This window comes from Camelus bactrianus, chromosome 25, assembly GCF_048773025.1.
Source record: "Camelus bactrianus isolate YW-2024 breed Bactrian camel chromosome 25, ASM4877302v1, whole genome shotgun sequence".
NCBI lineage: Eukaryota > Metazoa > Chordata > Mammalia > Artiodactyla > Camelidae > Camelus > Camelus bactrianus.
In genome coordinates, this window is record NC_133563.1 from 36,040,674 (window position 1) to 36,053,002 (window position 12,329).

Consider the following 12,329-nt stretch of genomic DNA (forward strand, 5'->3'; position numbering starts at 1 on the left):
TATTATATTTATTATGGTGATCTGGGACCTTTGATGTTACTATTACAGTTATTTTGGCTTTTTTTAGTGATAAGCTACTTTTTAGTTGAGGCATGTATACTGTTTAAGACCACGCTACTGTATACTTAACAGACTACAGCATAGTGGAAACCTAACTTTCACGTGCACTGGGAAGCCAAAAACTTCATGTGACTCGCTCTAGCTCAGTATCTGCTTTACTGTGGTTGTCTTAACCCGGAGTATCTCCAACGTATGCCTGTACATGGAACAAAACAGATATTCCAGAAATATTTGTGAAGAGGAGAGAGAAAAATACACACTGTAACAGCTTACTTTACTAAATTATACACTGCTTTATAAAAACCCAGAAAGAAGAAATGGTTTAAGTCTTGTTTCCTGATTAGAACAGAATATTAGTAACAAGTTACTGCCATAACGTAAAACTGTACAGCAAAACTTAAAATATTCTATAATGTCCATTCCCATTCAACAAACACTTACGAGTACCTAACATGCACATGCAAAACTCAGCTCAAAAACCAGACTGAAACAGGTAACTAGAAGTCTTAAAAGAATTAATGCCAATCCTTGTCAAATTCTTCCAAAAACTGAGAAGGGAACACACCCAAGCCCATTTTCCAAGACTAGCATTACCCCAAAACTAAAGCCAGACAAGGACACTACAAGAAAAGAAACCACAGACCAATAAACCTGATAAACACAGATGTAAAACGTAGCTCACAGCGAAAAAAATGTGATAATGAATATTTGTATGTTCATGTATAACTGAAAAACTGTGCTCTACACTGGAATTTGACACAACATTGTAAAATGACTATAATTCAATAAAGCAAATGTTTAAAAAAAAATTCTCCCCAAAATCTCATCTGCTCAGTTTCAATGGAATGGCAATAAATCTATCTCATTCAGTCCAACATGGGAAAAAAAAAAAACACAGATGTAAAAATCCTCAACAAAATATTAGCACATTGAATTCAACAACACATTAAAAAGATCACACACCATGATGACGTGGGATTTATCCCTGGGATGCAAGGATGGTCCAACACACACAAGTCAGTAGATGTGATGCACTGTATTAACAGCATGAAGGATGAAATATTGTCATCTCAATAGATGCAGAAAAAGCATTTCATGAAACTCAAAATCTTTTCCTGATGAAAGCCCTCCACTAACTGGGTGGTGAAGGAACATACCTCAGCATAACAAAGGCCACGCAGGACAAGCACAGTGCTAGCATCACATTCAACTGGTGGAAGGTTAAAAGGTTTTCCTCCAAGATCAGGAACAAGACAAGCGTGCCCACTCTCACCATGCACACACAGCAGGGCACTGAAGTCCTCGGCAGAGCAGTCAGGCAGGAGGAAGTCACAGAAGGCACCCAAATCAGAAAGGAAGAAGGGAAATTACCTGAAGAGGACATGATCTTGTCTGGACAGATCCTGAAGATTCAACAACAACAACAACAACAACAACAACAACAACAACAACAACAACAACAACAACAACAACAGCTGTTAGAGCTAATCAGCAAATTTAATGAACACGCAGAAGTCAGCTGCTTTACCATACACTCACAACGAAATATCTGGAAGAGTGATAAAGAAAATTATCCCATTTACAACAGCATCAAAAACAATACTTGGGAATAAATTTAACGAAGGAAACGAAAGATCTGAACACTAGAAACTTTAAGACCTCGATTAAAGAAATTGTAGACAAATGGAGAGAGGTCCTGTGTTCATGGATCGTGAGAATTTTTTTGCATTTTTTTAACTGAAGTATATAGTCAGTTTACAATGTTGTGTCAATTTCTGGTGTGCAGCATAATGTTTCAGTCATACATATTCATGCATATATTCCTTTTCATGTTCTTTTTCATTATAGGTTATGGATCATAGGAATACTGTTAAAATGTCCCTATTACTCAAAGCCATCTACATAGATTCAATCAATGCATTACCTATCAAAATTCCAATGGCATTTTTCAATAGAAAAGGCAATTCAAACATTCACATGGAGCCACAAAAGACCCCAACAGCCAAAGCAATCCTGATAAAGAATAAAGCTCAAGATATCACAGTCTGATTTCAAGTTATACTACAAATCCATGGTAATCAAAACAGTACAGTTATCAAAAGAGCAGAGAAACAGACACACAGATACATGGAACAGAACAGAGAACCCCAAAACACACTCTGGCATATATGGTCAACTAATATTTGACAAGAGAGCCAAGAATACTCAACGGAGAAAGGCAGCCTCTTAAATAAATTGTGGTGAGAAAACTGGATAATCATATGAAGAAATATAAAACTGGACCCCTATCATAAACCGTTCACAAAATTTAACTTGAAATAGATTAAAGACTTAAATAAATGTAAGACCTGAAACCGTGAAGCTCCTAGAAGAAAACATAGGAGATCATCTCCTTAACACTGGTCTCGACAATAATTTTCTGGATATGACACCAAAAGTACAAGCAACAAAAGCAAAAACCAACAAGCGGGACTGCTTCAAACTAAAATGCTTCTCCACAGCCTAAGAAACAGCCAACAAGATGAAAAAGTCAAACTTTGCAAATATTTGAAACTTTGAAAATATTTGCAAATCATCTATTTGATAAGGGATTAATATCAAAATATATAAAGAACTCGTACAACTCAGTAACAAAAAAAAAAAAAATCTGATTTAGAAATGGGCAGAGGACCTGAATTTTATTTCCAGAGAAGACATATAAATGACCAACCAGCACATGAAAAGATGCTCATTATCACCAATCACCAGTAAAATGCAAATCAAAGCCATAGAGATATCACCTCACATTTGTTAGAATAACTATTCTCAAAAAGACAAGAAATAACAAGTGTGGCAAGGATGTGGAGAAAAGGAAACTCTTGTGCACTGTTAATGGGAAAAGTAAATGGGCGAGCCACAATGCAAAACTATGTGGAAGTTCCTCAAAAAATGAAAAACAGAACCACTGTACGGATCCAGCAATCCACTTTTGAGTACATACCCAGAGGAAATCAAAACAGGCTCTCAAAGAGATCTCTGCACTCTCATGTTGACTGAGGCTTTATTCCCAACAGCCAAAAAGGAAACAACCTAAGTATACATCTACAGATGAATGGATACAGAAGATACAATACACACAATGGAATATTATTCCTTGAGAAAGAAGGAAATCCTGCCATTTTCAACAACATGGGTGGATGGATAAGCTAAATGAAATAAGTCAGAGAAAGACAAATACTATATGGTATCATTTATATGTGGAATCTGAAAAAGCCAAACTTGCAGAAACAGAGAATGGTGGTACCAGAGGCTGAGAGGCAGGCAAAATAAGGAGATAGATGTTGGTCAAAAGGTTAAAACTTTCAGTTAGAAGACGAGTAAGGTCTGGCACTCTGAAGCACAGCACTGATACTGTATTATACACCTGACAGTTGCTAAGAAAGTAGATCTTAAATGTTCTCACCACAGAAAGAAACTGTAACTAAGAGAGGTGACAGTGGTGTTACCTAAGCTATGGTGATAATCTTTTTGTAATGTACAAACGTATCTAATCAACGCAATGTACCCCTTAAATTTACACAATGTTCTGTGACAGCTGTCACAACAAAGCTGCAGAACACGTAGCTAATGAGGCTGCCCACCATTATGACTTGGATCCACACACTTGTGAGGTGTCTGTTAAAATGTTTTCTTTTTCTTTTTTTTTTTTTTTAAACTGGGCAACATCATTAGTTATCTGGGAAAAGCAAAACAAAACCACAATGTGATACCGTTACACATGGACCAGAAAAGCTAAATTGAAAAGACTGACCATGCCAATCAGGGGTGAGGATCTGGAGCAGCAGAGAACTCACATGCAGACGGTGTGTGCCAATCAGAACAAGAAGGCTGAAAGTCTGGGTGACTGGAGATCTATTAATGCCAGACACACGCAGGACCCATCATCCGGTGAGGCCACTTCCAGCATGCACCCAACAAAAACGTTGGCTGATGTCCACCAGACACCTGTCTAAGAATGTTTATTATTCATGATAGCCAAAACCCAGAAACAACCCAAATGCCCGTCACGAGTAGACTGGATAACTGTGGTAGTTTCACGCAGTAAAAAGGGACAAACAAATGCAACACACAGCAATGTGCATGAATCTCACACATAATGCCAAGTGGGGAAGGGGCACACACACTGACTCAGGACTAACAGACACCAAGAGGGTAACTGTATTTCTTTCCTCTGTATGACAAAGTTGGGAACAGGCAAGCGCATCTATGATAGATGCCATGTTTACAGTTACCCTGACGCAGACTCACCCACAGGGAGAGGATGAGAGAACCCGTGAAGGTTCTGGAAATTATCCGTGTCTGGGTGGTGGAAACGAACATAAAAATAACAATCCATCAAGCTGTACACAACTTTTGTGCTCACTACTGCATGTAAGTTACTCCTCCATTGAAAAGGACTCAAAGACACCATTTATAATAAAAACATCTAGGAATAAATCTAGCATAATATTGTTAAGACTCAAAAAAATTAGGTAATGTTATTGAAAGACGTTAAAGATGACAAATAAACGAAGAGATACGATTCATAGTTCGGAAGACTAAGTACCATAAAAACGCCAATCTTCCCTAAACTGACCCACAGGCTCAGTACCATCCACTCAATAATCTAAGAGGCTACCAGGAGGAACTTGACAAACTTATTCTGAAATTTGTAATCAAAGGACAGAAAATATCCAAAAAGCTCCTGAACAGTCATCTAGAGGGGAGGCTTGCCTCCCCCTCCCGCGGCAAAACCCTCCAGAGGAGACAGAGAACAAGTAGCAGGTGAGCCTGCCTGAAGGCGACCCGAGACTGGGAGCATGTGTTAGTTTTTTCAAGAAGAAAGATAATTTGCCAATGATTCTCAAACTTCGCTGCTTCTAAGAATAACCAGGGACACTCTGAGACACCCTGACGCCAGGTAACACCCCAGGCCTGTGAACTCACTAGACCTAGGGTGGAGCCGGGCAGAGCTGCTGAAGACCCTAGGCAGTTCCAGCGCGCAGAGGCTGTACCCAGGCAGTAAGCCTAAGGGCGCCTGGCTAGTCAGCACTGCACGTAACTCAGTGCACGTGTTCCCCCAACACAAAGACAACGAGGGGGAACAGCAGGGGGAGTCACGCTCTGGACTTTATCCGAGGGCAATGGAAAGGCCCGGAAGCTGTCCAGCCGCAGAGGGACACAGAAGACTCTGCTCTGGAAGGAGGACTGCAGGGAAAATGGGGAAGACAGAGAGGAGGGGGCAGATGAGCCGCTGGGAGGCCAGTTAGAAATGGTCCAGGTGAGAAATGACGAGGGCTTGAAGCAGAGCACTGCTGGTGGAAATGGAGAAAGGGCCGGAGTCTCAGCAAAAGGAACTGACAACACCTGGTGCCGTCAAGAGAGCAAGCTGACACTACACCAACCTGCAGGGGCCCAGAGAAGCCACCCCTTCCCCTCCGAGGGGAAAAAACTCTTGGATCCCCTCTACCAAACACCCACCTAATTTCCTTCCCAGGGACTCACCACCAGCCTGGTTGGAAAGGCAGTAGTGGGAGCACTGAGATGGACGGTCCAGGAGACCGGCCCTGGCTGCCTGCAGCAGGCTCACCTGTTGCTGAGGAATGACAAACACTTGGATCTTTACTCGCTCTCGGTGGCTTAGGAAGTTACTTTCCAACCTGAATTTCAATCAGAACTGAGTCAACTGTCCCACCTACAGGCTGACAGGGTCTGGGGCTCGGCGCACCTCCGCAGGTGATTAGACAAATGTCAGGGGCAAGAACTCAGTTTTTGGTCCCACTCGGAGGCTCTCCTGAGAGCTCCGGGAAGCAGCAGCAGCCTGACCTTTCCCTTGGCCAAGCCATCGTGCTGTGAAATTACGATCTGTGAGTCAGACGGTGGGTGGGTGATGCAGGCTACATGTAACAGTGGGCGGGCTGTCTGTGCATCATTAACCTTCTCCTTCAGAACAGAAGCACATGAGCCACTGAACACAAAACAAAAGCAGTGTATCGTCTGACAAATGGCCAGCACAATCCGAAAGTGACGGAGGCCTGGTTTAACATATAGGATTGGGGCCTCTGATTTCAGCTCAGAGGTGCAGAGAGCCGGAAAAAAAAAAAAAAAAAAGGCGTTAAGATAAGAAAAAAGCTGGACAGAGTGGAAATTAACTTTTCCTGAACTGATCAGAGAACTGAAGTCACAGGGAAACTAACCTGGAATCTGTGGACAGGGACCTACGGAGGGGAGGACCTTGGCGAATGTGCCCAAGTGGGCCTCTGGGGAAGCCCTGAAAGCCAGTGGAAAGGTTCAGCTAGATGCTGCTAATGAAGCGCTAAAGGCCGGGTGTGGACGACAGGAGCGGGAAGGCTCTGGGGGGCCACGGTCAGCGCCACGCAGGCTTTTCCACCAGGAAAAGTGTAACCAAGCAGGGTCCTGCCGGGCCTTTCCAGGGACAGACACCCCCCCAATCCCTGCATGTGCCCCACTTCTTGTTTGTTGAAAATTTTTGTCTGAAGTTTTAGTCTACTAGGCCTTTCCCAACTTCCAAAAGCAAATTTAATCAGAGAAGTGAGCAAATGCAGCAACAAAGGAAAAGTCAAGCAAGACAAAATTTTTTAGCCGTGTAACAGTCAAGGCCCTTCAGTTCCTCCTTGAGGGCTACAGATAACATTCTGAGCCACGTCCTTGAGGCTTCTGGCAGAGGCTGAAACCCCCACCGGGGGGAAGAAGTAAACTGCATGTTGCCCCCCAGCAGGGAGACCCCAGGCAGGCTGAAGCCAGAGGCTGATGATGTTGACCCCGAAATCTCACCCCCAACTCATCAGAAGACTGTCCACGAGCTGAGCAGGCCCCCCACTTCCCCCTTCCCTGGCACAAGAGAAGCTTGACTTCTACCCCAAATTAAGACAGTTCTTTAGGACGTTAGCCGACCATGTTCTCCGTTTGCTGGCTTTCCAAGTCAAGCGACTTTTTCTTGCCCCAACACTTTGTCTCTCAACTTAACTGACCTGTCGTGCAGTAAGGGGCACGAGCGTGGACTCGTTACACAAAAATTCTGAGAACGCTTCCTGGTGCTGAGTGGGAGGGGCCAGAGCCACTGCACCACCTCTGCCCTCGCCCAAGCCTTCTCCCTCACGGGGAAGAGCACAGACGGAGACCCCCACCACTGGGGAAGGGCAACGGCAGCCGCCAAGTAAACCCCCCAGCGTCACAGGCCCGCCTCCCCCAGAACCCAGCGCCATCGGGGCGCACAGGCAAATATGCAGACCAGGTGTGCAGAGAAGAGGTCTGGCCAGGGTGGGGTGGGGGAGATGGTCGTTGAATCCATCGGAGCAGATAAGAAAGCCTCATGAGAGAGGAAACTTGGAAAACAGAGGCTCTTGGATGGAGCCCTGAGCCATTCTGGTCTGTACTCTCAGGAGGAAAAGGAAAGCCAGCAAACAGAACCAACTAAGAGCTGCCCGTGAGCAGGAAGGGAAAGCAAGACGTGGAGGGGGCGCTGACCTCCAGGCTGGAGCTGGAGCTAAAAGACCCACAGGACCCTGGCCCGGCCCTCAGGACGGGAGAGGTGTGGTGAGAAAGACCAGAAATGCAGACAATTACGGCCGCTGGGAGCTGGGGCCGCAGACAGGTGGCACAGAGCCCGGACGCCAGGGCCGCTGTCCGAGCCCCTCTCAGGGCCGAGAGAACTGGCAGCTCCTGGAGAACAGCCCGGGCACAGAGCTCGCGGGGCATGTTTCCTCTCTCCCTCCTCCATACACACCAGCCTCAGAAAAAACCAGGGTTCAAGAAAACCCCTGGGCTTCTTAAAAATCCCATACATCCATGAAAGCCTCAGGCAACTAGGAATTGTAAAGGAAAGTGAAATCTTCCAGCATTAAGATTCCAACCACCTTTGATTTCCAGGTAATTCAAGAGAAATCACTATTCTTAAAAACGTAAGACTGAGTCTTCCAAAATACGGTCTCCATCCGAGGAGAGCAGCAGGCTAGGACGAGGACACTCAGCGGCGCTCCAGCTTCAGAGCCCCGCGACCGGGGCGAGGGGCGGGTCACAAGAGGGAGCGCGGGAGAGGCCACAGCGACAGCTGTCACATAAAACCAACTCCTGGCCCCAGTGACAAGGCGAAGTGTCTGCTGTCATTAACTTGTGAAGGAGAATTTAATGAAATACCAAATGCAAACGGCTTTTTTTTTAACACGCATCTCTAACTCTAGACAAGGAACTGAACTGATTCCAACTTCCCAGAGGCAGAGTTTGCCTTTAGCTTAATAAACAAGAGACATTTCAGGCAAGAAGAAATGCATTTTTCCGTGGGAAACAGCATAAAATTCCAATAGCTCACCAAACGCTGGACCAGCTACTAAATTCTGTCCTGCAAATACATGGAGGCCGCCAGCGATAGGCCGCGGGGAGGACGCGCCCTGGTGAAGACGCCGGCCTTCTGACTCTCCTTCCTCTCCCGCTTAAGACCTTTGAGCCCCGCCCTTGAACCAGCACACCTGTCAGCTGCACACCAGGTGAATCTCAGGCTCCCCGGCCAATCCACCCACTCACCTTCCCCCAACAGTCTCTGTCACATCAACCTTTTTCAAAAAACTTTCAGCAACCCTCCTGTATCCTCCAGTAAAGTCTGAGCTGCTTCTCTGGAGTTTCAGGTCTTTCACAGCCTGCCAGGACCTGCCATTCTGACCCAGTCCCTGGTTTCCGTCTCATAATGAGAGGTGGGTAAATGTCCTGTGACTCCATAAATCCGTGAGGTGGGGGGCGGGGGGGAAGTACAACAGCTAACACTTGTTACACCCGTGTTCCCGGTGGGGCGCAAATCTTCACAACCCTAGAGATGGGTACTATTATCGTCTTATAAATCAGGAGATTTAGGCACAGAGAAGTCCAAGTGACACAGTTACTAAGTTCTAGTAACGGAATCTGCTGACTGTCCCAAATAATACCCTTCGACCAAATGTCTGTGGACTCCCAAATTCACGTGTTGAAGCCTTAACCTCCAACGTGACTGTATCTGGAGACAGAGGCGCACGAGGAGGTGATTAAAGTTAAATGAGGCCTGGTGGTGGGGCCTCAGCCTGACAGCTGGGGTCCTTACTAGAGGGGAAGACACGCGAGGGCTCACAGTCTCTCTGGCACGTGAGGGCACCATGAGAAGGCAGCCGTCCCCAAGCCAGGAAGAGGCCCTCTCCAGAACCCGGCCACGCTGGCACCTTGCGCTCGGACTTCCAACCTCCAGAACTGTGAGGAAACACATCTGTACGGTCCCCTCGCTGTCTGTGGAATCCTCTTTCGGCAGCCTGAGTGAACTAGCACCCCCACGATGCCTCCCAATGAGAGCAGGAGTGCACGCTTCATGACCTGACATCATTAGTCTACGAAGTCTTACCCCTGAGCAGCTGGGCCTAACGCTGCCGCAAAAATAAATTCCCGTTCTCTCCAGACGCCATCTCCTTACAGAAATCACCTGACTTTGAAGGAGAACTTTACAATCACAGCTAATTAGATGTCCCAGTGTTCACAGTATTTATACCTGAAAAATGCAGTGATTCCTACATTCCGCTAACTCAGGGTGACCTCCCGGCAAATGAGCACAAAACAGTAAGAGTGCGAATGAAACAATCGTTCAGCTAAAACGTACTTTCATTACCTTCCACATACGCAGTAACTCACTCGTTAACTAAGTGCCCAGGAGAAGTCTCCAGCTGCTCTGGTTAATGAATGACAAGCGCGTTACAAACAGAGAACAGCAGGCACCGAGGAGCGCTGACTGCGCCTGTGCGTCTGGGGACCGCCACGTGCTAATTAAAACCAGGCAGGAGCTTACCGTCGCCGAGGTCTTGGAGGAGGTTCTCCTGGCAGGAGAAATCCAGCTTCACCTTGATGCTGACGGTGAAAGTGGCCACCTTTCCAGGTTGCAGAGGAAACTGGGCAAGGGTTTCTTCAAGTTTCCAGCTCAAGAAGTCACCATACAATTTTTCTACAAGGACAGTAAGAATGGAGACGATGATGCAACTGAGGCAGCAGGAGGCTCAGTAACCCACCTAGAAAACTCAGACGCACTCTCAAAAGCAAGGAAAGATGCAAATCACTTAAAATAGGACCGATCCAAGTACCAAAAGAGCCCAGGAGCACGGCCGCTGCAAGGCCGTCGCCCGTGCCTACGAGCACCAAGCAGGCTCATCTCCCTGTCGGGCGCAGCGCGCTCCCCGCGCTCCTGAATGGGGTCAGAACTCAGCCAAGGTTCCCACAGGTGCTTTCTACGTTCCATCACCTTAAAGAGAAACGGATCCACGTTTAGTGGGAGGTGCATATTCAATGGGAGAGGCCCTCCTCAGGAGACAGGAACACAATCAGAAAGGGCCCGTGGAGGGAGCTTCCTCAGTTCTCCTGTCTCTAAAAGATCTTGCCCTCCAGCACCAGAGCGCCTTGGGTGTGGTGCCTTTCTGTCTCTGACTCCCTGGAGCAGGATGGGGAGAGATGATTCCTTTATGCCACGGTGTATAAAATGGGGGCGACAACTCCGACATCACGTGGCTGTTTTACAGATTAAACAGTCATGTCTGAAAAGCAGCATCAAGACTAAAGCTGAAACTTCAAGGCAGTTACTGCCTTCCCTCCCCAAGCATTGCTGCAACCAAGACCCTCTCAATGACCCGGTCACTCACAGTCTATAAACAGGTGTTAACCAGGTTAACACATTCTTTGTCTTTATTTTTCAGTCCCATAAATTAATTCAGGATGGAAGGGGACAAGAGACACCAGGCAATGTGAGGCCAGGGCAGGCAACCACTTGGCCCCTGCCTGCTGGAAGCCGAGACCCCTGGCCCTCGGGAGACACTCAGCAAGCAGATGATGTGGGACAGAAACATGGATTCCCAGACAACATTTCAGACTGCAAATTAGAACAGGTGGGAAAAAGTGATGTGGAAAGTAGAATACCCAGTTGAATGCACAATATAATTTCAACCACATTAAAAGGTTCACGTGGAACAAAAGAAGAAAACACACCTACATGTTAACAGCAGTTGTATCTGAGTAGTGGGGTCACAAGTGATTTCAACTGTTTGCATTTTTTGAGTTTTCTGCAATAAGTGCATGTTACACTCTCATGCTCACGCACACACACACACGCACATGCTATCCACTCAGTCCAGTGTCCAGGTTCACTGCCACCGCGGCCCTCAAGGCCATAGGGAGAGAAGGCCGGGAATCGGGCCTGTGAAGAGTCCCGGCACAGACTGAGGGTGCCCATGCCTGCCTGCCCGAGACAGCGGATGGGAACCTGAGCCAGCGCAGCTGCTTTTCACGGTGCCCACTGCAGGGTAGGAAAAAACATGCGAACCAATGACAAGGACAACCACCACCCGGGGCACACAGAAACTGCTTACATGGTTTACACAGAGGCCCTCCGTCAACTATGTTAACACCTGCTTTTCACAGTCTACTGCTGCCCGGGTCACTCATTCGGGCAGCATCACGGCACAGCCACTCGGTACCCTCGCAGCAGGCACAGGGCTGAGTCCTGGAGGAGATAAGGAAGACATGGTCCCGCCCACAAGGGGCAAGGGCCTCGGGCAGGATTCTCTGCCTGGAGGAAGAAACAAGCAGGGGAGCACAGAAGCAGCCCCCAGCAGCCTAGAGCAGATGACAGAGGCCGTTCTTCTCAACCTAAACATTTCTGAAAAGTTATGACATACACGTTACCTACAGAACAGGTTCCACAACTGCTGAAAGAATGAACTGCCCACGTCTGGGTGGCGAATAAGTAAGACTTGACTCCCTGTCCCAGGGGCCTGAACTCAGAAGTGAGCCTGTCGAGGCTCCAGGTTTGTACAAAAGAACTCATTCTTTCAGCTCTTAGTCTAGCCTGCCAGGAATGTGTGAGTCGTGCAGGGAGAACAATAAAAACCCTAATTACACCACGATTCTCAGCTATTTGGCCAACTTTTCACTTTCAGAGTGTTTCCGAGAGATGAACTCTGCTCCAGTGAACTCTGAGATGTCCTCGCGGCTCCCAAAGTTGGCCACGGGACACCCAAGGCCGGCTGTGTCTCAGAGATCACAAGCAGAGGTTGATAACAGATGCGAAATTAAAGAAATACCGTCAACTGTGATTTCAGCTGGGCTGTGGGGGGCACCTACCTAACACAACCCCAAGGAGGGAAGGGGAACAAATGCACGTTTATTGTGCGCTACGCGCTGTTACTTAAAGCACCACCGCCCGACAGCGGAGCTCTGCGGAGGGCTTCCCTGGGGCA

General features: G+C 47.1%; 1 protein-coding gene across 3 annotated transcripts in view; it reads right to left on the reverse strand.

Moving 5' to 3' along the window:
* Positions 1-12,329, reverse strand: part of TRAPPC9 (trafficking protein particle complex subunit 9) — a 404,238-nt gene that overhangs the window by 287,119 nt on the left and 104,790 nt on the right. For all 3 annotated transcript variants that reach the window (XM_074353143.1, XM_074353142.1, XM_074353144.1), the window contains one exon: positions 9,896-10,048. In XM_074353143.1, the coding sequence (XP_074209244.1) occupies positions 9,896-10,048 (153 nt within the window). The remainder of the gene's footprint in view (positions 1-9,895; positions 10,049-12,329) is intronic.